At 38.0% G+C, this 26,496-nt stretch overlaps 1 protein-coding gene across 3 annotated transcripts in view; it reads left to right on the top strand.

The window, feature by feature from the left end:
* adgrd1 (adhesion G protein-coupled receptor D1) overlaps positions 1 to 26,496 on the top strand; it is a 92,339-nt gene that overhangs the window by 55,881 nt on the left and 9,962 nt on the right. For all 3 annotated transcript variants that reach the window (XM_049485958.1, XM_049485959.1, XM_049485960.1), the window contains 6 exons: positions 8,568 to 8,641; positions 12,985 to 13,108; positions 20,053 to 20,156; positions 20,528 to 20,639; positions 23,779 to 23,932; positions 26,279 to 26,345. In XM_049485958.1, coding sequence (XP_049341915.1) covers positions 8,568 to 8,641; positions 12,985 to 13,108; positions 20,053 to 20,156; positions 20,528 to 20,639; positions 23,779 to 23,932; positions 26,279 to 26,345 — 635 coding nt within the window. The remainder of the gene's footprint in view (positions 1 to 8,567; positions 8,642 to 12,984; positions 13,109 to 20,052; positions 20,157 to 20,527; positions 20,640 to 23,778; positions 23,933 to 26,278; positions 26,346 to 26,496) is intronic.

Raw genomic sequence — 26,496 nt, forward strand, 5'->3', positions numbered from 1 at the left:
TATAAAAATTGAATAAACAAAGGGAAAAAACAAGATATAAAGAGAGAGAAAAAGCAGAAGGTAGAGAGAGAAAGAGATGGGGGGATGTGTGACAGCAAAAGCTAGAAAGAAAAAAATGAGAGATGAAGGAAAGCAAGTAAAAAAGACCATTTCTGCAAGTGTCTGAACAACATCTTAAGGCACAGATTAGACCTAGTTTTAGACCAACCTTTTAAATGAAAAATCTCCATTCTAAATGCTGTGTAGTCCTAGAATAGGCTTAATCCATGTCTAGAAGAAAGCTGCCGACAAATCTCTAAAATATTAACTTAGAAGAACTTATAGAAAAAGGAACAGAACTGAATAATGTTATGTTATTTTCAAAAGGGCTGCTATTGTCTTTATAAGCAGCCCCTGTAGGTCTGTCTGTCTAGAGGGAGGATCCTCTTAATCTTATTTCTAATACTGATCCATATTTCTGTCATACATACAGTTCCCCAGAGTGATTAAGCTCGACAGCAGCCTCACATGCGTTCAGCATTACACACTACGCTCAGTAATCAGGAGAGCCGTGACCCGTGGCTGGGGGTGGAAGATGCCGGACTGGGGCAATTCCATGCTCATGAGGATAGATGCAATGGAGAGTTAGCCTTCAATTATGAGTATTATGAGCAAATGCCACCGGGCAGCCGGGAATCGCCCTGATGTGAGATTACGCAACCCGCTGCGATCTGATAGGCCGGTGAGAATGATGTCATGGCAGCTGCCAAATAACCCTAAGCCCAGGCACACAGTGAAAGGCGGGAGGTTGCATAATGCCTAACCCTTCACGTCTGAATTGAATCAGTGAGGTCACAGGTCTGTGGCTATTAGCTCAGCGCACCTTCCAAAACGACAAGAGTTTTACAGACATGTCTGTTTTTCACATGAATAGGCTGCATCCAAAACAGTCCAGGCATACTGTTAAAATGTGAGCCATTCTAACATAAAATTAAGAAAGCTAAAGTTACTGGTTGCAGACTAGTAGAGTAGAGTAGTAGAGTTAACTCACAAGATCAGCAAAAGTTCTCTTTAAAAAATTTTTTTTCCTCTGCAGGTAAGAAACCCCTTACCCCTTAGCAAGGCCTGTGGACTGTGTTACTGATGATATTTGAATGTATGATCACAAGCAGACAGTTAAATAGCCAGTTTAGAGCTGTGAAATGTACTGTGTATTTCTGTGTATAAAAAAGAACAGACGAAAGATGCATTATCTCATAACGTGTTTTATGTAGTGTAATTCTCTGCTCTAGAGTGGCCCTACAGTCTAACTGCAGCCTAACTCACACCATAAGTGACGAGATCCTTGGTCCAAAACCATTAGGGCCTTTATGCTCTATTGCCAGAAGCTTCCAAGTCTGGAGATGCTAGGTGATACTGGGAGTTTTAACCCCCCCAGAGGACAGAATAAACAGTAAATTAGGGGGGAGCGATATGGCCCTAAAATTATATCACGATATTTCATGGTATTATCACGATAACGATACTCTTGGCGATATGACAAAAAAATAAAAAATACACTACTGCAACAAAACAAAACTTATATTTTATTATTGTATAAGATATGTTATTGCACACCTCTAACTGGGATATTTTAAAAAAATCCAGAATTTTAGCATATTTGTAACAGAAGTCAGAATGTAATAATAATAATAATGCACTCCAGATATCTCCATATATCCAGGATTAAAGTAAAATGATACTGTGATACTGGACAGATATAATCTGTCTCTAGTAGATATTTAATAGGAAGTGAGAAATGTGTGAATTTTTGTTGTGATAATTAGGGGTTTTGTCAGGGTATAATATTGTTTACGATATTCAAAAATGTTGGCGATATTATCACGTACGATACGATATGGCACACCCCTACAGTAAATAAATTAACAACTTAGGAGAACACTCTTTTATCACTTGACAAAATTTTAATCATTCGAATTTGGCCTGACTTTTTCAATTTTCTTAGCTTTTAAAAATGCACCATACAGTCTATTAATATGAACAAAATATTTACCAACTCAAACATTAACAGAGAGTTACTAAACCACACCATATTGGCCTCTATTATAAGAACATTTACATTCATTATAATGTAATGGGGTATGAATGTCAAGGATTCAAGAAGATTTTATTGTCATTCGCATCACATGTGGTACATGAGGTGGAACGAAATTGTGATCTCACGATCCAGTTTACACCCACGAACTGTTGTAAATAGAATATACAAAATAGATAAAGATAAATACCTCCCAAAAAATAAATAAATAGAGAGAGTAGAGTGCAAGTTTGCTATAGCAGCATGATAATGGTATTCCATGATAATCAAGTGTATGCGTTACATATGCTTGACATTTCATTCTCTCTTATTCATCACCTCTGTCTCTTTCTCCCTCGTTTCTTCATTGTTTCCCTCTCTCACTCTTGTTCACTGTTTCTGGACTCTTTTTTTTTATAAAACCTCTGTTGTTAAAAAAGCTTTGGAGTACTTTCACTCTTTCTGGCAAAATGAAGCCTCAAGCACACACACACGTGAAAGCATATGTTCTCTAATAGAGTTACAGACCTAAGCGACTCATTCACAGTACGACACTTTCCGTACTGTGACACTGACCAGTGTGTGTAATAGAGCACTGAAGAGGGATTAATAGAGATGAATGGATTGAGAGGAGGAGAGGAAAGAAGTGTCCTCCTCTCCGCTCTGAATGGAGCTCCAGTCCAGTGGCTCAGAGTTTCCCCTCCTTCAGCCGAACACATGTGGAAAAATCAGCCTCCTCACATTCACTCAGCAGCACTCTGCTACCACTGCTGTCAACACCACACCTCAGACATAGGGAGAGGAAAACGAATGGAGGAATGCAGGGATGGGTGAATGGATGAAAGTGGAGAATGGATTACTAGAATGAAATTACTAGAAACAATGAATGGATGGAGGGATACATTAGATGGGTGCAAAGGACAAATAAAAAAGTATGTCAGTAGATGGATAGAGACAGATTATAGATAAAGGGATTTTTAAATAACTGGAAGAATTGATATCTATGAATAGAATTTGTAGAAAAAGGTAAATTACTAGATGTATGGAATTGAAGAAAGGATGAACAGAAGCAGAGAACAGAAAAGGAGGACATTACTGGATGGATGGATATACAGCTCTGGAAAAATAAAAGACCATTTAAAAATGATGAGATTCCTTAATTTGACCAAATTGAAAATCTCTGGAATATAATCAAGAGGAAGATGGATGACACAAGCCACCAAACCAAGCTAAACTGCTTGAATTTTTGCACCAGGAGTGGCATACAGTTATCCAAAAGCAGTGTGTAAGACTGGTGGGGGAAAACATGCCAAGATGCAAGCTCTGCAACTTTTTTGATGTTTCAACCATTTCTCATTTTCTGCAAATAAATGCTCTAAATGACAATATTTTTATTGTGAACTTTGTTGTCCGTAGTTTATAGAATAAAACAACAATGTTCATTTTACTCAAACACAAACCTATAAATAGCAAAATCAGAGAAACTGATTCAGAACTTTTTCCAGAGCTGTAAGTAGATAATAGATAGAAAGGGAGTACTTAATGGATGAAAGGAAAGATGGGTAGATGAGAGAGAAGATGGATGTAAACAGAGAATTGATAGAAAATGGGAAAATAGAAGAGAAACAGATTGATGGACAGATAGATAATAGTTGGATGGATGCAGTCAATCGACATAAGAGTGAGAAGTAGTTATTGGTCCATGAAATGGGTGGATAGAACCAGAATAGATAAAATAGGCAGATGAATAGAGAAGTGTGGCACAAAAACAGAGATAAAGGGTGGTTGAATAGACAGACAGATGAACTCATTGGGTAAACAGGCATGCTGTGTCTGTAAGTGTTTTCCTCTGAGTTGTGTTAGTCAGCCCCTCTTCCTCACCACCACCTCCACTAACACTGGGGTTTGGGAGGAATCCTGCCCTCCATCATCTGGTTCTGCTTAATGCACACACACACACACACACAGTGTTATGCAGTAGAGCAGGGCAGCTATAAAGCAGAGCGGGGAGGCTCTCTCACCTCTTTAAACACACAGCACAGTACCGGTCAACATTATTAGCATTGTAGCAGCACAGGGGGAAATACCCATCATTGGGATTAAATGAGACTGATGGAATAATTACTTTATAAAACTAAATTAGAATTTAGGGTAGAGAAAGCAAAAAGACAAAATGACATGATTTGATGAACACTATTTGTCATCAATACTTCTAATTAATGGTTTTAGCTGATATAAGTTGCACAAACACAGGTTGTCTAGTCTCTGTAGATAAGTATTGCCTATAGAGTTAGCCTCACTGTATCAGATAAACACAATCTTACACTGTTATGCCAGTAGTCATGGGATAGCAGTACGTCAATTGATCATAAAGTGTTTTCTCAGAAAATGGATTGGGAACACCCACCCCTGTATAAGTTGTCAGACATTATCTTCTGATTGAAGTTTAACACTGACCAATGTGCTCATGGCAAGATTATGTGAAATATTGGAGTTGGAGTGACCGGCAGCATCTGGCTTGAATTGTACATGCAAACAGACAAGCGACTCTGGAAAAAAAGTCAGTAAAAAGTTCTTTAGCTTTAATGGGACATGAAGAAGACACAGGACAGTATAAAAATTTACGTCCCATTGATGCCCTTACTCTTAGCCTAATGACGCTATGCTTAACATCAAGACCCCCCAACACTGAGCAACATCCTGGACTTATGTTACTCTTGTCACTGAACGCAATCAAATACATGCAGCAGTGAGACAGCTATTCCAATTAAATTAAAATTAACTTTTTTTAGAACCCTTAATTTTAGATGAAATAAAGAATGAACAAGTGCCCCAATACATTTGCCCTTATTAGAGTCTGGCGCAAGGATTCATATTTCATTCTCATATTTTCCACATAATGATCCGCTTAAGGTGGTCTAGTGTTAGTGGGGTTAAGGTACGAGTTTGTGTTTGTGTACACAGACCTTTGACCACTGTATTTTTTGATTCACAGTTAAAAAGTGGCAAAGCTCTATTGACCACACACACATTCCTCTAGCCATTAGCTCAGAGGCTCCAGGGACCTCGATCACATCACACAAATGACCTGGAAAAAATGAGCAACCTTTACTGAAAACATGCGTAGAAAGAGAAAGAGAGAGAGTCTTTCACAACATATCAGTAACCCTCTTTCTCCCTCTGTCTTCTGTTTACTCCATTGATCTTTCTCTCTCTCTTTCTCTCTCTCTCTCTGTTTCCATGTCCAGCACACACTGACGCTAATGCTCAATCCCCACTTGGGTCATGATTAGCCTCTTAGCTAGCACGCTTCAGATGTTTACTGCCTGCTCTACAGCCATCAGGCATTAAACTTAATCGCACTACAACAAAAGCAGTGATGTGCTTGTTTATGCTGGCACCTGCTAAGTTAAACAGTCTCCACCTTTAGAGGGCACAGCTCAGTGGCTAATAGCCTCATTAAGTGCTGCTAACCTTCCATAGAGCCAACCGGAGCACGGAAGATTTGGAAAGTGTTGGAAAGAGCGGCTAGCTTGGTCATTATTTATTTACAATATTTAGAGCTGAAATGGTTCACATTCTGAGCTATTTTTTAGCCCTCAATCCTTGGAGACAATATAGACTCTATATAGACTCTGGCAGTTCTAGGTGCGGGGCCACAGGGGCATTAACCCAAGCTGAAATCTGATTGGCCTCCTGAAGTGCCACTGTCTAAAATCCAAAAGAAAATCCACAGAAAATCCACAAAAACACAAGAATGAAAGCCAACTGGCGAAATACAAATACAAATAATTAATTTTCAAATAACTGCAAATAATAATAAAGTAACCAAAAACATTATACACATTTTTCTTTTGATTTTTGAATTTTAATTGCAATTTTTTTGTGTTAAGCTTTTGGCACAAATTTATCTCCATAGTTTTTACTGTGTCAGCTTTTTAAATTACATTTAAATATGGCCCCTCTATGAATACTGTAGCCCCTTGATGGCCCCTAGATCCTAGATACACCACTGGTTATTCTGTACAATGCCTGGCAAGTGGGTTCATACATAGGGTATAGTAGTATGCAAGTCTTGAGATGATGTAAAGTGGTTATCATCTAATATCCTTAACACACTAATGCAATCAAATCCTTTACAGCAAGGCTCTTAGCAGTCTTAGCAGTCTTATATTGACCCCACAACCCTGGAATCAATGGCTCAGTGCTAAGGACACCTGTGCACCATTTGCAATGTAATGCAATGATTGATCAGCTAAAATAGGTACTAGATGACAAGTACAGCTAATAATGGGCTGCCAAAAGCAGGAGGTTTGGAAATGGATAAGCAGACACATTGGCACTCATACTGTTAGTACTTATTGTGTTCTTGTTATTTGGATTATTTAAAGGTTTTGGGTAGATTTTAGATGAATTTAATATAGATACACACAAAAACAAACTTGTTTTTTGACTACATTTTTTCACCTTTGATATAACCTACAAATTTAAACGTATTGATCAATCATGATAAATGGCCCAAATACAATGCTTCAGACTGACTCTGACTGAACAGCTAGCGAGTGATGATATTTTAATACCTGCACTATATGTAATGCATTTTTAAGCATAATCCTAACTTCATACAACCCCAACAACCCCTAATCTCAGGAATCAGAAAGAAGCGGTTTTGCCTGTTCTGAAAATGTAAAAAAAAAAAAATAAAAAAAAAACCTTAATGCACACACACAGCCACCACTGAGTAATACTGATGGTAATACCACAAAACTAGGGAACGGCATAATAGTTTCCTATTGACGAGTAGACTATTAAGCTATTAAGTATAATGCATCCTGATTTGGTTTGCCGCCACAGTCTATCCTCATACGTCATAATAATGCCCTTAATAACTTCCTTCCGTAACTAGGAGCCAAAATTGCCATCTACCAGATCTAATTTATCGCATTTCCAAAGCCCTCAAGATTGGCTGCTTTCCACAAATCTCCTTCCCACTCTTTGCTTTGGCAGGCTTTGTCGTGCCAAGTTTTTGAGCCAGGGACCCACCGCTCCGGACATGCTTTATCTGTCCAAGTCAGCTCACTTCCTCTTCAGTGCTTCAGAGTTCAGCCCTGAGCCTTGCTCTTTAACCACGTCTTCTTTTTCCCAAGCTAACCCTTCATTCACATCAGGGAGCTCATATTCGTAATCACCACCGCTATGCTGCTTTTAGCTACTAGCACATGAAGACAGCAGAGGTTTAGGCCTAAGATTCATGCCTTGATAATCTGCCATTTAAATAAACTAATGCTGTGTTCCAATTGAGCATGGATATCAGAAAGTTAGGACTTTTCAACAAGCGGAATTTGAGTTCACAAATCTTACCAAACCCAAGGTCACAGTCAAAGATGGCTGCCACATACATCACAAGTAGTAAAAGCACTAGTATTATACATGTTTTTAGGACTTCAGTCTCTTTTTGTGCCTTTAAGTCAGACGTACATGCAACTAACTGTAAATGGAATGCATTCTTTGTGTTAGCTAGTGTTACGTTTCTCATGTATTAAGTCAGCGACACCCTTCAGGGAGTGGAATATGGGCCAATTTTTGACGACTAGATCAAAGCAACCCCAAAACATCAGGCAGGTCTCGTGGGATGTTCCTGGACCTTAAGGATTTGCTGACTGCCTGGCGATAATTACCACAGGACACCCTCTGAACATTGACAATATGAGTGGGATCTACACAATAGGCAAACAAGAGGATTGGTGTAAACTCTAAAAGCTACTCAAATTCACAAAACACACCCAAATGTCAGAGAAACAGCAGCAGCAAATTTGTTAGTTTTTATAATTGTGTTTCCTAGTAAAAACGCTGGTTACTTTACTTTAGTATGAGATACCCTGTCTTTTATAATCTGTTAAATGTGTAGTCTATCCCAGGTTTTAAGGTAGCTGCCTATCAAATACTTAATATACCATAATTAGTGTCTATCAACAGGTTATGGTAAAAACTTTATGTGTCAGATTTGCCTTCAGTTTAGCTGTATTTTGACAACTAATGACAGATCTCTTTTTGGGTGTCTTGCAGTAATTAAAACCCTAAAAACTGTTTAAAAAATGTTTGATTTGTGTTAAAAATCTACCATTGTCGCTAAAGAAGAGGCCTAATTCCACACTGGTGTTTCTACGAAACCAGGTTGTCCCCAATTTCATGGAATTGGTGGCCACTTTCAGTCACACTGTGACTAGATTTAATAGCTGTCTGTTCAAAAAGCCAGAATCTGATCTGCTCTACTTAACCTTCAGGAGCTTCTTTGGCTGAGTTGAAGCTCCCTCTGTTTTACGTAAACACTGCAACAGTGATATACTATGTATTACCTGATTTCTCAGCCTGAGACTACTTGTCCTCTAGCACCTAGCTTTCACAATACACAGTAACCCAGATATGCAAACACTTGGCTCTCTTCCTGAGACTGATAGGACGGCTATAGGCCAGCAACGTGTTTTGACTCCTGATTCCTTCTGTCTCGTTTCAGAGCAAAGAGCAGCAGCTTCAGGCTTCCAATCAAAGCAACAAAGTCTTCCTCTACTGTGGCTTCCTGGACTACAGGTGGGTCTAACACACTTAAAGGAATCAAGGAAGGAGTGGGCCTTGTTTACCAATATTTTACTGTGCTCTTAACTCTAACATTCTGCTCAACTTTTTGGTAGATCTTATTTTGAGTCAATGTATGTTATTGAAGAATGTGTAAAACTAAACTCGCCCTGATTGTTCCATGTTTACCAATCGGCAAAGGTGTGTTACGCTAAAAAATGTAAAAAAAAAAAAAAAAAAAAAAAAAGAATTTACTCATTACTTCACACGTGGATTGTTTTTTGGTGGGATTTTTTAAAATGAGCATATTATTTATTACTTGTTGCAGTTTTACAATGTATTTTTTTTATTTGTGTTCTGATTTCACAACACTGTGTCAATCATTTAAAAAGAGGTGCATGTTTTTAAAGCAGGGTTCTTTAAAAAAGAAAAAAAGGAATGGTATTATTGCCCCAAATAAGAAAACTTTTTTTTTTTTTTTGCTAAAGCGTTAAAAACAATTGGTAAATAAAAAGGGCCCAATGTTCTTCGTCATTTTAGTTAATATTAAAAAAAAAATAACACTTTTATATCAGAAGCATTTGACTCTTGTCAGTTTTACGTTTAATAACAGCATCTGACATTTACATTGTGTGAAATCATCATGAATGAGCAAGTAGAAGCGGTTCAATAACTTTTACATTAGCTTGCATCACATTACATTATCTTACCTTGGAGATACAAGGGAACTTCTCCTCAGTGTCTCATCAGACATGTGTTTTTCGTATATCTTTCTCTGGAAAATAATGCTCTATGGCACAGTCTTTTACCGTTTGTGTGTCGTTTATAAATGCCTTATGTTGTTCCATATGATATACATGACAGTCTGGAGACTGGTGGTTTATGAGCACATCTAAACACAGTTTCATACGTTACACAGTTTTGTGCCAAAATAAAATCTTACAGCATCTCTCGTTTTGTCGTTTAGTGAAGTTTTGGAGGCACAGCAGCCATATTTTATTTATTAAAGAAAATCTTGTGCAAGGAGAAGCAATAACCTGAGAAACCACTTAGGTCCAATAACTGCAGCCAAATTTAGGAACATTGGAATGCCGTAAATCGTTAGGAACACGGCGTGTTTGATTTGGAGCCCCCTTCCTTCCTTTCCCCCCACTGTCCTGCGGGGCCATTTAGCAGAATTCCACTCACTCTCACAAGATGGACAGGAGGGAAAGCTGGGCAGGAACCGTCCATACTGACAGAGACGAGCAGGCCTGTTATTTAGATAAGACCAAATATGCTCAAAATTTTAATCTCTTGTCTCCTAATCTAATCTGTTAAAGTGAACTGAACTTGTAGGAACGGGTTTTAATCTTTATGCTGATCTCAGGAATCCCACCTATACAGAGAATAGAGAGCCATATAAGATTCAGCCTTCATATCACTTTCACATCACTTAAAATAATAAGTAAGAAAGCTTTATTTATAAAAGCACTCTACACAGCCTACACTTACCAAAGTGCTGTACATAAAAGTCTAATAACTAGACAAATACAAACAACCAAACCATAAGTAAAAGAAATCACTTTTTGTATAAGTGAGTTTTTAAAACCAGATTTAAAAACAGAGACAGAGGTAGCTTGGCAAATAGCGGGCAGCAGACTTTTCCAAAGTCTTGGAGCATACACCGCACAAAAATGCACGATCACCTTTTGAGTTTCAAACAAACCTTAGAAATGGCCAACAAATTATGTGATTGTGATCTAAAAGCACTGTGAGACTGTGGAGGTGAGCAATTCTGCAATATAAGAAGGTGCCAGTCCATTAAATGCTTTAAAAACACTTCAAACTGCATTCGGTATTGAACTGGTAGCCAATGAAGTGAGGCAAGAACCTCTCTTTGGTCTGCATTTACAGAAGAGTAAAAGAAATTCTTAAATATCTGATGCGAAATCAGTCACCAAAAGGAAGAAGAGATTTATTTACAACACTAAATGCTATTTAATGTTATTTAAACAGTTAAAATAGTGCAGTTGTATCTATTACCAAACTAGAAGACCACCAAAAAACATAACCTTGAGAGTACCAAAGAAGAGACTAAACCACAATTACTTACTCACAATCACAATGCAGTTAACTGAAACATAAATAAACCAAAATCAAAGTACTAACCTAACTATTGTTTTGCTTGTCAATAACCCAGGTATACTATTTGGTGCCACCCTCTAGCCTAACAATAAAAAGACAGGCTAAAGTCCTACGTGGAGTGGATCATATAGGATGCATAGCACCTTTTTTACTTGCTTGAAAGCCCAGATAACAAACCTTATACACAACTTTAAATTTACAGAAATAAATTATGGTTGGAACTATGGGTGGAATACAATAAAACAATCACATTCCTAACACACACAATAAAACTCTATTAAAACAAAATTAATGAGCAATCAGGTAAAATACCCAAACCACATAGTTCTAACATAAGCAGTTAGAACTCAAACCACAGCACGCATTGTATCAGCAGCTAGCTCTCCATTGGTCACAGGATTTCTCCTCTTTAGGAAAAGTGAGCATGTAACCTGTAGAGGGAGAGCCAGCATAAAAGACTTTGTCACAATATGGACAAAATAAATATCTTAGTAAGTAAGATGAAATAAAAATAATTAAAACTTTCTTAAGGGAATATTTGAGAACTTTTAAAAGTTTTTGTTCGTTCTGTTCTTACACCTCTTCTGAAAACCCACTTATATAATTTTTACAATGATTCTGATGTTCACCATTTTTTTTCTTATTTGGGATTTGATTAGTTTATGAGTATAATTGGATTCAACATTATAACAGCACTTTAAAACATGCTTTAAAATACAACTTGGACTTTTCTCAAGAGCAAATGTGAGAAATTCTTACAAAAATGCTCATAAATTAGCAAAATTAGCAAAACACTTTTTTTTGTTAGTTATTTATACTGTGTGTTTCTTTAAAAGCTTTTGTGACCCCAGTTCTTGATTTTAACAGTTAGTTATTTTAGTTGTGCTTGGTTTTAGTTAAAGGCTGATTGTGATAAGTTGTATAATTCCAGGCCAATAAAGCAGGACACTGACTCAATGGTTTCTTTTTAAAACATTCTGGAATTGAAATTGAAAAATGAGAGAAGATAGCTGGCATTGGAATAATTTTGTCTGCATTTTATTTGTGATAAAAGAATCCCTCTTGTGCTCACATTTTACACGCTCATGTTTACAGGACAGGCGGCTAGTTCAGACACAGTGCAGAGTTTTAAACCACCTTGTTACATTCTGAGAATGCAGGTCTCTGCTGCATGTTGTGTCTGGTTTATAGCACATCCACTACAGTAGTATAAACTGAGTGCCTAAAATAAATAAAAGGACTGGAGCTTGGTGAATTGGGCTTATAACTGATACTCAATCTCGATTGAAATAGGCTTACAGTGAGCTTTAGCCTGTTAAGCTGTATTTTCCTGTGCATGATTGAAATAGGAGAGTTCAGTACATGGAAAAGAGACACACCCTGAACCTTAAACAGTGTTGTTCCTCCTAATATTTACACTACTAAAATTTGTATGCACCCCATTCACTAGCATTTTTTTAATTATTTGGCACAAAAGCATAGTGGTAATCAACATTTGACAATTTTTCACACTAAACTCTTAATCATACTCTTTTACTATGCTCCTTGCTACTGACCTCAATGTGTTCACAGAACTGTCTGTCAAGATCCATGACATTAATGTAAGTGAGCACACAGAACCGAGGTCATCACTGCTGATCCCGTGATTTCTCTGCTCTACATTCCTACTAAGCCTGGTACCCATTAACTGCTGAGTTGAATCAGGTGTGCTCCAATGAGGAAATCCCCAAACTGTGCTGCACACCGGCCTTCCAGGACTGGAAATATTGATTCCTGATGTAGAAATTTCAGCTGGAGGTGTGGTGTGCTAAAAATGTACTATTTATTGTAGCCTTTTTTATATTAAGCGATACAAACTATGGTATATTAGAGCAGATTATTGTTGTAGGATGCAAAGCAGTAATGAGGGGACTGCAGATGGGTGGTCTGCACACAATAAGGTCGAGCAGCTCTCCTTGTCCTGTTTGGCGTCAGCCATTATTAAATGTTTGCTTATATAAAGAAGGCAATGCCATGTATACTTGAACTTTTAAGCTTGTTTAATATGCGAGACCTACTTTTGAGCCAGCTACACACGCTGGAACAAAGACATCCAGTGCTTTAAACATCTGGGGTGTGTTATGAATCCTTATTTAACTCTAAATCCAAACAATGGCTGTAATGTGTGTGTGTGTGTGTGTGTGTGTGTGTGTGTGTGTGTGTGTGTGTGTGTGTGTGTGTGTGTGTTTCAGCTCTAAGGAAGGTGTATGGTCCAATGAGGGGTGCATGAGAACTGGAGGCAATCTTTCGTACTCCATCTGTGTGTGTAACCACCTGACCAACTTCGCCATCCTCATGCAGGTCGTTCCTGTGGAGGTGAGTCTTGATAATCCATATGATTTGTTACTGTACAATTAATGCAGCAGATTTATTCAATCATAAAATTTATAAAACTAAGACTAACTTGACCATTTCGTTATAAGTATTCTAGTTCTATAATCCACATTTAAAGCCATTGGAATGTACTTAATGTACAAATATATGAGCACTATGGATGGGTAGTATTATATAAATTTTTATATATATATATATATATATATATATATATATATATATATATATATATATATATATATATATTCATAATAAACTATACTTTTTCTTGCATATTGTGGATACCATCAGTAGGTCAGCAGCTAATAAACAGCAGAATTTAAAGAGAGTAAATAGTTTAACATGTTTTTTATTATATGTAAATTTTTGGTGCTATTTTGATTACAAATGCAAACAATTAATAAAATGCAGTTTTTCCTCAGCCACCATTTTCCTAAATTTCTACATTAAATAGAGATCAAAAAAGACAAAGATCAAATATTGGTTTCTATATCTGTTGAATACTAAAAACTGTTGTATGTAATTTTTGGCCAATGCCATTTTTATATACAGATATGACCCACTCTTTTCTGTTTCAAACTCAGATAAAACAAAATATCATAAAATAATTGCATATACTGTATCATGTTTTGTCAGAATGTTATTAATAATCCTTCAAAGAAAAAATAAAAATAATATTTTTTTGCATGTTGCATAAATAATAACTGTAAGCACTGTAGGACATGCCCTCTACTGACTTGTTACTTTATTTAAATTTATTTTTATAGTGTCTGCTCTCTACAGTACCTCTTTTTGGTACTACTTCAAAGCCATTTTTTCTTTGATTTGCCCAAAAAGCTCAAAAAGCACTGCTAGTGGAAGTGACCGTGGTTAATGTATGTGGCCAGCGGGTTGATCCCCAGTGGCGCACCACCACAGCTGGAGCAGGGTTGGGCTGGGGCCCTGAGGCCGGTTTGTAAGGAAACAGGGGACAGCAGGTTTTTCTTGCGGTCATTTGAGAGATATTTGTGGCCGAGCCTCCATTAAATGTGGTTCACTTGGTCCATGTGGACCAGGCCGAGAACGTTCTACCAAGATTAAAGAGACTATATTATGTTACGTCCATATTTTTGCATATTAGTACATAGTAGACACTTGCTACAGACCAGTACTCCACCTGCTTAGGGAAAAATGTAAAACCTAGGAAAAAAATAAAAATAAAGTAAGACATGAGTACAAGCACAAGCTAATTAATATGAGGTCATTGCTGAAGACTTGAAGCAATCCACTCACCCCCTCCAACTACCAGAGAAAGGTTGTTTCACCACCTTCTCTTTAGGACAGAGAAAAGTCAAAATGCTTGTTTTCCATCTATCTTGAAGGATACTGAGTCAAGTCAAGCCACATTTGAAGCTTAAAAGGCTCTTGTTACAGATAGAGTGTTGACCATCACCATCAGATATGGAGGGTTTCAGGGTTTTGTGACTGATGGGCAGAAACAGGAAGCCAGGAAAGAGAACACAGAAGAAGAATTACATGGCTGAAGATTAAAGTCTTCCGTCTGTGTTCTGGATCGTTGCAAGGGTTTTATAGTATCTATAGGAAGCACTTGGGTGGCCTCTTTAGAAAGGAAGCTGTGAAGAAGTTGGTAAGATCATGAAGGTGATCATAAGATTTTACTAAGACATACCAAGAAACGAGTTGGAACCTGGGATGTCAGAATATGAGAAAGAAAGGATAAGTAATTAAAGGATATTTTTCATCATGTAATTATTAGTATTATCGTTCATTTTGATACAAGATTACAATATTTCCTCACTGATCTACTCAGGTTTACTCAAACTATATGAAAACTCCCCTTTAGAGCTTTCTGTGGCAGTTTTAGTTGATGTTAGAGCACTCATTTCGTAGCTCATTTTAAAACCCGGTCAGACTCAGCCCTTGCCACACTTGGCCAAGTTCCCCGGGCTCACTTTCTTAGTCATTAAGGTCAGATCACTGTGGGGATCTCTGCAAACACTCCGGCCTGTTCTTGAATCAGATACTTAACTGTGTTTCCACAAGACCCTGAGCCAAAAGCATGTAGGGCTCAAAGTTATGATTGGCTAAAGAGCTCACTAAATCTGCACTGAGCTCTTCGAGGAGGAGGCAGTCTGGAAGAGGTTGAGAAGGTTCTCACCGGAGCGACACAGTACATTTTGTATTTGGTTGATTTAAAACTCAGTGTTGTGTGTGAACACGTCTCGGAGGAGGCTCGGAGTGTGTGGGCCGAGCTGAACGGGCCACAGGGAAGAAGGTGGATGGATTGTCTGCTTGTAACTAACAGCTGCTTAGGAGAGTCATCAGTAATCAATACATATAAGATCTCAATCATGATGATTTATTTAAGAGAGTTAAAACGGCAGTATGAATGTTGTTCCTTTACATAATGAGTGATGGCTCAATGGCACATTATTTTCCCATACTAATATTAACAATGAAACCTGAGTAATATAATACTTAGCATGACATCTAGTTGTTTTAATACCTATATCTAAAATCACAGTACAACAAATGAATAACATATAGATATAAATGCAGTAATTAGAATTATTAATTCTAAAGAGATTAGTTGAGATCTTGTGAGCTAGTTTGAAGAACAAAGCTTGGTTCCTGATTTGTTCTGGGCAGCCTTTGTCTGCACCCCAGAGTATGTGTTCAGCTCCATCAACAGACTCCAATGAGGAGATGTTTTAATGAACAGATGTATATAAAAACACAGAAAGACTTAATTATTGTCCCAGAGAAAATCTGACTTATTGCCTTGGTTGGACACAGTATATTCAGGAATGTCAAATATATATTCTCAGATTTCTACAAGAGTTTTTCTGGGCTATGCTCTAATCATGTAAAACCACTGGTGAGTAATCTCCAACATATTTAGGTATCACATCACTGGACACAATTCTGGATCACCTATCCAGCTATATCTGATGTATCATATGTAAGCCCAGGATTCCTGTGTCATCATAAAATGTAGACATGTACTTGTAAGCAGTACGTCATGTAGATTTATTGGTGTATTGGCAAAGAGAACTGAACAGCTCATCCAATACTGAATGTTTTGGAGGCTTTTCTTTGCAAATTAATAAATTATACTAGACTATTACACTTAGAGCCCAAGCATCCATATGTCTTAATGGACACGCTGACCAAATCTGTCACCACTCAGATTACACATGTAATCATGGCTGCTTCAGTTGTGATGTTAAAATCTGCATTGCCAAGGCTTTAATTAGTGGTGTGCCACAGTCTTGTAGGCCAAGGGACCGTCCTATTCTCTGTGTATTCCGCTTCATAGCAGGGAGAGATATTCTGGGCCATCCATAATCACAAGGCAGAAGGCAAAGCCAACCTAGATTCAGGCCCAGATCTAGAAATAAACCCTTATACGAGACACCAAGCATGCCACCCATCACCAACAAGTGTCCCAGTGGGTACCATTTGGGTCTTTACCTATTTATTACTGTTTTTTTGTACAGAAAAATTGATTTAATATATGAGCGTCCATATTCAAAAAACAAGTAACAAATAAAAGAGATCAAAGCAAAACAGAAAAAAATGTCAAACAAATAGTTGCAAAGTATATTTGCATCCAGACGACATTGTTGGCTTACAATGCTATTCGTAAAGAGGAAGAGGTTACCAGGAACAATAAATGATGGAATATTTAGACTTACTGTACCACGCACTTAAAATCCTTTAATTTTCCCAAAAATCGTGTCGCATAATCTGGTACACTTTATTAATGAATTCTACCAGTCAGGTTGCAGGGAGCAGTAAAGACACTCTGCTGAAGTGCAGTGTTATGCAGGAGTTTCAGTAAACATTTTCCAGCACCAAGGCTAATGCTGCTGCACCCAGCCTTAGTGGAAATCTGGAAATCTACACTTACTGTAAATAAATGGAAGCGCTTTACTCACCAAATAAACAGTTTTCAGAAGAGAAATCTGTGTAGATTAACATCCAGGGCTCGTTTGACTTTAAAATAAAATGGGTTTTTTTTGTTTGCTTTTTTATGATTTACAGTGGCGATATCTGCTGAATTAGAAGGAAAACTTGTCAACACTCCTGTTGCTTACTATTGTTGCATAATGCGCTGTATGTATGTATGAAAATAGACCATTAAAAAGACGTAAATTGATAGTGTGCCGTATAATCTTATGCGCCTTATAGTGCGAAAATTATGGTATATGGGCAACATCTCATAATTATTTAGCTACACACACAAAAGTACACAACATGCCAGATGTCTCGGATCTCTCTGGACTTGTAGAGGTTCCTAAGGGTGTCCTGTGATAATCCCTCCCATGCAGGTTGAATATTAACATTGTTCCTGCATTTTTTGCGGTAGGGCTGGAGTGTTGATATTGCGTCCATTAGCATCCCACACATTTTTATCAAATCTGGCCATGGCATAGCATTTGTGTCTTCAAGGCAAGATCTTTAGATGACAGGAATATGCAGACGTGCATTGTCCTGTTGGACAACAAAACGTTGATCTTGTTGCTGACCAAAAAGTCTTTACACATAGATTCCTTTGTGATCTCCACCAAGACAAAAGCAGGACTGTCTGTTGATTCCTTCTGGGTAAAACTATTTTTTGTAGCTCAGACTACAAAAACATGACTAAGAACTAGACCAGGAAACTGGGAAACTGATTTTGAATTACAGAAGAATAACCACTACAGAATGGCACACTCCAAAAATAGCATGCTGTATTGTGAATAAAGCATAGTTTCAGACACAGCTAAAGCCACAAAACAGGTGAAACTAATTGTGAAGCAGTAGGAGGCTGAGCAGATCTGTACCTTGCCAATATGATTCTGGTAACAGCCACATATTTTCCAGTATGTATTATTAGTTTTACAGGGCAGGGAAAGCTGATCTTATTCATTCAGAGTTAGAGGTGAATAACTACTACGAAATGTCACATTTCAAAATAGAAGAGGTCTGATCTTAAACCTGTATTAAATCTCTGTGTGAAAAAAACTGTTCTGTCTATCTGAAGCCCTCCATGCTACAAAATAATTCAATTTTGTTGGCACATAGTAACGGGCTGTCAACTTGCAAACAATGTTGAGAATGTAGGTCAGGTCCAGACTGAATAATTAGTTTTACTGTCGTTTCAGCAGGAGATCTGATTGATAATTTTAGCATGATTACTGGATTTGCAGGAGCAGTCTGGGCTAGAATGTTATGAATCCTCCTGCAGCGCTGCTATTAGAACAACATTTATTTTTCCAACCAGTTCACAGCGGTGAGTTGGACGAATGCTAAGGTCAGCTAGCTTGAGTTTCAAAAAACGTTAAAAAAGCCTTCTTAGTCATTTTAATATTATGTAAATATCAAAGCACTTGAGTCAGAGCAGCGTAACCTTTGACTTCACAATCACTGCAGGGATTGAATGTCTTTGTTTGGCTTGTGTCATTTAAGATGTCCAGAAATAAGAGCAGATTTCAGATTTCCCTGCTATTTTCTAACTGGGAAAACAGACACATTATCAGGGAAAAGCAAAATCAGTTCATGATAGTTACAGAGTTTGTACGGTCATGAAAAACTTGGACAAGCCATGGAATTTAAAAATAGCAATTTCAAGGAGTGAATACGTTTTGGTAAAGCCATGGAAATTTTGCAGTTTACTAATGTGCATTTCCATTTATCAACTAAGAAAAGCTATTGTTAGCTAACAAATACATCAGCACAGAGTTAGTTCAGTAATATATCCCTACACAATGGAGCTCTCAGGATCTAACACACATTTTATTATTATTAAAGATTGTGTCAACATTGTTAAAAATGTTTTTTTTTATTATTAGCATTATAGTTTTAGTTAATTTTTTTTCTTAAGGCGTTTTCACACCTGTAGTTCGTTTCTCTGGTCCGAATCAGTTGATGAGTTTGTTTACTTGGAGCGTTTTCTCCCTCTGTTTAGTCTGGTTTCACACAGTCATAAATTTAAACGCACCAAAATGCGCACCAATAAACACGCAAGCAGGCTGTGTCCTGTGATTGGACACAGCGTTTGTTCTTATCTGTGGTAATTAGAGTTATCTGGCTAATATATCAGTTTAGACTGCGTCTTATCAGCCGTTTAGCTCAAATAAATGGACTATATTTAATAGCTGGGTCGGATCGAGACCGGATCACGTTCTCACCAAAGCGAACCGCTCCAGAGTTCGTTTGGTACCGGACCGAGATCACCTCCTCTAGCTGGTCTCGGTCCGATTCTTTTGATCCGCACCCGAGTGCGATTACTGTTTTCACACCTGCTCAATCGATTTGGACCAGAGTTCATTTTAACCGGACCAAATAGTGCTGGTGTGAAAACGCCCTTAAAGATTGTATGGTCATGAAAATTTGCCTTGAAAACATGAAAAAGTCATAGAAATTTATTGGTTAAAAGTGTATGAACCCTGTAGTTAGAGAATTGAATGAAGGAATATAGATCAGGATCACTCACCTCATTCCAAACATATACTTTCAGAGAAGCCAGTTGTAATGCTCCACAGTCAGTACTGGGGGGTTTATACTCTTTAGCCTGTACCTGGCATTAATTAGGCTTAGGGCTAATAGGTTCATCTTTACTGGCTCCAGAGGGTCCTATTCTATATGTAATACCTTTTCATAGGGGACTAGGCAAGCTATGGACTTGTATTTGCACATCTGTGTCAGCAGTGGGTGCAACTTAATTAAAGTAGCTGAATGCATCTATCAGAAAGAGTGTCCAAAACATTTGGACATATGGTGTAGTTTACAGTGTATTTTAGAATGGACAGTTTATAGGCTTTCACCTAAATGTCTTTTTTAATGGTAAAATGTGCCATGTTTAATAAAAGCTGTAAGCAGTTTAATTACTATCTTATGTGCTTCTAAATAACTGTACTGATGTGTTTTTTCCTGCACAGCTCGCTAAAAGCCATCAGATAGCGCTCTCCACTATTACCTATGTGGGTTGCTCCATCTCCATCTTCTGCCTAGCCATCACCCTGGTCACCTTTGCCGTGCTCTCGTGAGTATCTCAGAGATTCTTCAGACCGATTTTTGATGAAGTGTTATCGGAAATTATTTATATTTGTAATCATACATAGAAAGAAAATAATGTTTTGCCTGTTTTAAACAGGATGAATTAAAGTTCTGTTGCTGTTGTTACTATGACCTGTACTAAAATGAAGTGAACATGAATGATACTAAAATTTTACTTTAATGAGCAGAAATGATTTCACACCTTTATTTTCATATTCTGATTCTCATATTCTGATTCTCATATTCTCATTCTCATATTCTCATTCTAATATTATTTATTTTCTGCTTACAGTACAGTTTTGGACTTGTTTTGTCTCATTTCATGCTAAATGTGTGTGTGTGTCTGTGTTTGTGTAGGTCCGTGAGCACTATCCGAAATCAGCGCTACCATATCCATGCTAACCTTTCCTTCGCCATCCTGGTGGCCCAGATCCTGCTACTCATCAGCTTCCGCTTTGAGCCCGGCACGGTGAGTGTGGGGTACTAAATGAAATATATGAAGAATTTGCAAACCGAATAAATGTGCTCTTTTTTTCTTTTTCTTTTTTCTATCCCAGACTCACTTGCTTTTCCAAACGATGCATTTTTTATGATGGTGTATTATTGTATTTTGGTGTGGATTCTGGGAGCTGTTTCAATTTATAACAGTTCACTGTATACATGTACAGTTCCAGTTCCAATAAAAATGAGCTACCGTAGAATTCCCAGAAATCCCTATAAAAGTAAAAAAGAAAGCTTTATAATAAGGCAGTTGTCAGCGACTACCAAAAGTGCACCAATAAAGCACAACCAGAGAAAGGTGACAGGGTTATTTGTGCTTTTGGTTCACACTATAAAAAAAAGCATCAGATCAGAGGAAGATTGCTGTTTGCTCAGTATTGCCTTGGTTTGCCTTGGTGTATACTGCTAAAAATCCCCTTATCAACATCTACTAGGTTTAGTATCTGGACTATACATCCAGTAGTATAAAAAGTATTGTGACTGTGACAAAGGGTCTGACTAGGGTGCCAGATTGACGTTTTATTAGTAATAGGATCAGCCAATCAGAGCGCACCTCCTCCTGTGCACGCATGTGAATGATGCATGCACCTTTAATATTCTAGAAAGTTTTGGAGAGAGGTTGCCATCTTTCACTGCTTTTATATTATTTTATCTTGTGTCTTGTGTGCGTCCAGAAATGTGAGTACACTTCCTTATTTCGTGTTTTGTATGCTGTCTGGTGTATTAATAGGCAGGATTTATGTTTAAACCTTGCTTCATTTAAATCGCGGAGGTAATTTTCTACCGCGAAATACAAAAGCGTCTGCCAAATGTAATGTAGTGTAATGTAATGTATTTTTTTTCACTGCAAGTCAGTGCACTGTATAGCTTTTTTCTTATGTTCCCATATGATTTTTTGTTTTAAAAATGTATTTGGAGGACAAACAGATCTCTAAAAGATCCTGCAATTCGTTTTTCCTCTGCCACTGGTCATTAATGTGTGCAAACCACAACTACCTAAAAATTCTCTATTACAAGACAAAAAGTTTTATAGTGTGCAGGAAAAATCCATCTGATGAATTTAGTGTGTACATTGTGTACTGCAGGATCTAAATGATATGTTGCTAATATCTTAATGCCAGATACCCCAGTACCAGCTGGGGTTGTTATGGAGTATATCGTCGCTGTCCAATAAAAAACAAGTATCTCCAAAACAGCAACTTTACAGGAGAGAGAAAAAAACCTTCAAAACTTTCAATGGAAGTCTGTGCAAAAATAGTTTAGTTCAGGTCATTTTAAGGTATTTCTACTGGTCCATTCATCAAAATATTGTAAAAAATTCTGGACATTGTAAAAAAAAAAGTGAAATCATTAGGTTATAGATATGGATTTTCCACAATCCACAAATGTATATTGCACACTAGAATACCCACTTTCTTTCTTCTTTTTTTTTTGGCCCATCTACAATTCCTTGCACAAATGTTATTAGTCTATTAGGAAACACTGGTGAGCACTGTAAATTTGATTGTGCAGGTTGATGTAGTGTAGTCATGTTATCAGCCCTTCAGGATGTACTGAATGATTGCAGTATCTCTGCTCATATTTGAGTCTATTCGATTGCATTTAATTGATTGAGTTGATGACCGTGTAACCAGGATCTTTTCATCAGCATTTGCCCATCAGTGACGCCCGTTACTATGGAGTGCTCGTCTCAAACACGATTACGTCCATATGCTGTTTTCAGTCAGAGTTTGCAGTCAACGTCTCGTTGTCGTGAATTACTCTGACAAAAGAACAGTGAGATGGATGCACTGATCTCCTTGCCTCCAGCGTGAGCATCAGTCTGATAATGCACCGTTCTGATGTAATTTCCTCAGCTCATATCTCCGTCCCAGGACGAGACCGCCCACACTGTCAGAGCGGCGCTCCAGCAGTACTCAATTTCACTTCACTGCTGAACTCTAATGCATGTGGACTCTCTGACTCCTTTCTTTCCCAGACTCTGTTTTTAAAACTGTGATAAACTGTGGTGTCTGCCCAGAACGCCACAGACACACTTTAGGGTTAACTAACCGATAATCACTTTGTCTGCTCTATTTTAAACGTGGGGTTGGTGGAGAAGATGATTAAAGTTGTCTGTAGAGTGGTTTTCAGTTGTTTTCCCTGTGTCTTATAGCTTTATCCAGTGTGTGCTTATTATTAGGACAAAGTAAAGGAAATTTATTTTATGCAGTCTTTCATATAATTTAATTATCCCAACAATAATATAATAAAAGGTACATTTCTTTTATGAGAGAAGACTCAGTCTGATCCACCTTGAAGAAAATGCTATTTTTTTTACAAACTAAACCCTAGGTTAATTAATTAGTTAGTCTTAAATCAGAGCCCATCATGATCTTGTTGGTAGCTGTTTGGTTTAGCGCGTTTGTGGTGTGTTTGTGTAATAGTAAATAGTGGAGTAATGAGTGAAGAATTGATATGTGGCCGACAAACAGGGTTTAAGGGGTTAAATTACATCCTAAATATATTATTTTGATATATTTCCAGAGGCACTAACATCCTGGAACCGAAAACCAGATAGTTTATTATCAGTTTGAGTTATTATCAGGGAAAGCTGGTAATTTGCTTCCATGAGAAACGGCAATAAATAAAGTCATATTAAATGATTAGCTTAGGGCAAAATTAAATTTACACGACTTTCCCTTCACCCCAAATGTAAATCAATAAGACAGTGCGTCTATTAATCCTACAAAAGTACAGATTCAATTCATGCTTGAAAGTGAGTGCTGCTTCTGGTTTTAGCTATGCTCCAAGCAACCTAAACAAACATATTCTATACACTATAGTTTACTGCCGGTGAGTAATTTTTATATTTGTACAAACAGGTAAATTAGAGACATTTGAAAAAGAAAAAAAAAACAAATTGTGGTGAAATTATCTCTTTGTTTATTGACAGATTTGACTGTTGTCTGGTAGGGATGGCTGTAAAAACTGCATACACATAGGCGTTTCTGATATAAAGGCCACAGTGCCAAGGCGTAGTCATTTGAGCTTGTAGATTTGAGTTTGTCCTAATAGTGATGCTGCTGTTGCAGATGTAGTTGTGACACTGTCTCCATTGCTTCTAGATGCCCTGTAAGGTGATGGCGGTGCTGCTGCACTTCTTCTTCCTGTGTGCGTTTGCCTGGATGTTGGTGGAGGGGCTGCACCTCTACAGCATGGTTGTCAAAGTGTTTGGCTCTGAGGGCAGCAAGCACTTCTACTATTATGGCATCGGCTGGGGTAAGTGTACTGATTTGCAATGTACAGTTACATATGCCGAAAACTTTGTCAATCCAGCTTACTGTGCAGTAGCACGTACATAGTGGGACAGTGCTGCATTGGGAAATAACTTAGAACCAAAGAATACCCTTACAAGTCCAAAAGTATCCTGAATTACCTTACTCAATGACTCTTAAGTCTTCTTAGAAAACCATTGCCCAAGAGGCACACACATGAGCCTGAGGTCACCATGCCCAATGCCAAACTTTGGCTTGAAGGGTTTATAAAGCCTCTACCCAGCGAAACTGGGTCCTCCAGGTAGAGACCATCTATTACTATTGCAAGGATTTCGATGAATTGGTCATAAAATAAGCAACCAGCATGCATTTTGCATGGTCAAGTTTGGACCATGATATCATTCTGATGAATTCAGCTTTGTGGCTGAAGGCCAGACCCCCCTCTCCCTTCCCTGATAAGCTGAGTTAGAACTGAGAGATATGGCTGAATTAAAGGGAGGACATTGGGTGGTGGTTGGTTGCGAGATCTAGAGATAGAATTTATAGGACGTTGGAATGAAAGGAGGATAGGCTTTAAGCTTGTTATTCCTCCTGATTCTACTAAAATCCTCACAGTAGTGATTTACCATCTTGCATAAGGAATTTTCAGAAAGATTAGAGGCTGTTTAGCAGTAGAGTGAATCAATTCATTTGGAATACCCATGTTTTCAGAAGAAATCCTGAATGAAAATATATCTTCAAACATGTGAAAGTTAAGGAGCAGATTCCCAGCCTCATTTTGAACTACATTAAAGTTTTCTATTTTACAGTGCAGTGGCTCAGTCCATGTCCAGGAATCTGAAACGTAAAAAAGTGCCCTCTTCAGTAGAGAGAATGGGATGCAGTAATGTATAGGGTTTTCCTACAAGGGAGAGAACATGAACAGGTTCCCAGTTATGTGTTCATATAATCAAGAAGTGTCCACTAGTGGATTAAATGTAATGCTGTGCCCTATAGATGCCCATTACAGTGATATAAACTGCATTTTATTGTATGGCACAATGTAAATTGTTGTCAAATAAAATTATGGCACAAAGTTTAAAAAACACTCCCATTCCAGTTCTTATAATCTGTCCTTCAGCAATTTTATGTTTTTAATTTAAGCCACACCCGCTCATGATTTCATCATGATTGCAAATATTGTGTGTTAAAGAAACTTCTGCTGGTGTAAGTAACAGCAAGACTGTTGCACCCCAACCTTTAGACAGGCCAAAATATCTACAAAAAGACACAAACACACACTAACAACCTCATATACACACAAGATTACGAGACTGCAGTTTATACATAAATAAATATCAATTATGTCAGTTTTACCCCAGGGTGTTGCTTTAAAACTGCCTGTTTAGCATAATGTATGTGCTGAGGGAAGTGAAGTGATGCAGCCGCAGTGCTGGTGGGACTAGTGTGCAACTTCACACTGTGTGTGTGTGTGTTTCAGCGAGACCATCCCTCATTAGGGCCTGTCTGAGATGTCACAGCATTAAAGAGCACTGAAGTGTGGAGCAGTGCTATAAGGCTATCATTAATGCCTCTGTCACAGTTATTCACTCTCATGTCCTCAAACGCTTGCGTGTGTTAATACGCAACATGTGTTGTTTCTGGACTCGGAATGCTCTCTCGATTCTCTCTCTCTCTCTCTGTCTAATTTTGTTTTGATTTGTGAAGAAAACACTGCAAGAACTTTATTCACCTTAGCTGAGCGAATCCAAGCAACCTGTGATGTTTGTGAGTAGAAAGGGTTGTAAATTATGCAATAGCTGAAAGTATTTACTGGTTTCCAGGGTAACTCGTGATAGAATAAGTCCGTGAAATGGGCCGAGGCTGAAGCTTTACTCATTACTTCAGAATGGAGGCTCCCCTTTTTTTTGCTAAATGTCTTCTGGCAAGCCTTCACCACTCTTTATTTGTGGTGGCAAAGATGAAGCCGGCCGCACTCCAAGCGGTTCCTATTATAGTTATTAGGACACGATCGTAAAAATCCCAATCGAGCTTTACCAGTTACAGCGGGGTATTTTTACCCCTGGGAATGCGTTTGATCCTGCAGTTTTCATTTTCCCCCTCACACCACGTGCCGACCTGTCACCGTTCAGATAATTACAGCTCCTAAGGAAAATAAAGGGAAGCGTTTGGAAGAAGGAATCGTTCCCCTAGAGAAAAGAACAAATGAACTGGTCCTTAAATGGACTGTATTCATGTCAACACACCACACTCAAACTGTCCTTTACGCTGGGCTCTGAGGTGATTTTTGACATATTTGGCAACATCTGGTGCTTCAAAGTTCAACTTTCCCTCTTTCGCCTTTCCCCAGGGTCTCCGCTGGTCATATGCGTGGTGTCCATGACGTCATCTCTGGGAAGTTATGGGGAGGTTGGAAAGTGAGTTACCACAGCAACATGTGTGTGTGGATCAACACACACATCTACATCGATTGTTGTATTTATATTGTTGTTATAACTTTTGCCTTTACTTTTTCCATTGATTTGCATTATTTGATATGGCAAACTGGCTTTTACACTATGTGAATCT

This window comes from Astyanax mexicanus, chromosome 12 (assembly GCF_023375975.1).
Source record: "Astyanax mexicanus isolate ESR-SI-001 chromosome 12, AstMex3_surface, whole genome shotgun sequence".
Lineage (NCBI taxonomy): Eukaryota > Metazoa > Chordata > Actinopteri > Characiformes > Acestrorhamphidae > Astyanax > Astyanax mexicanus.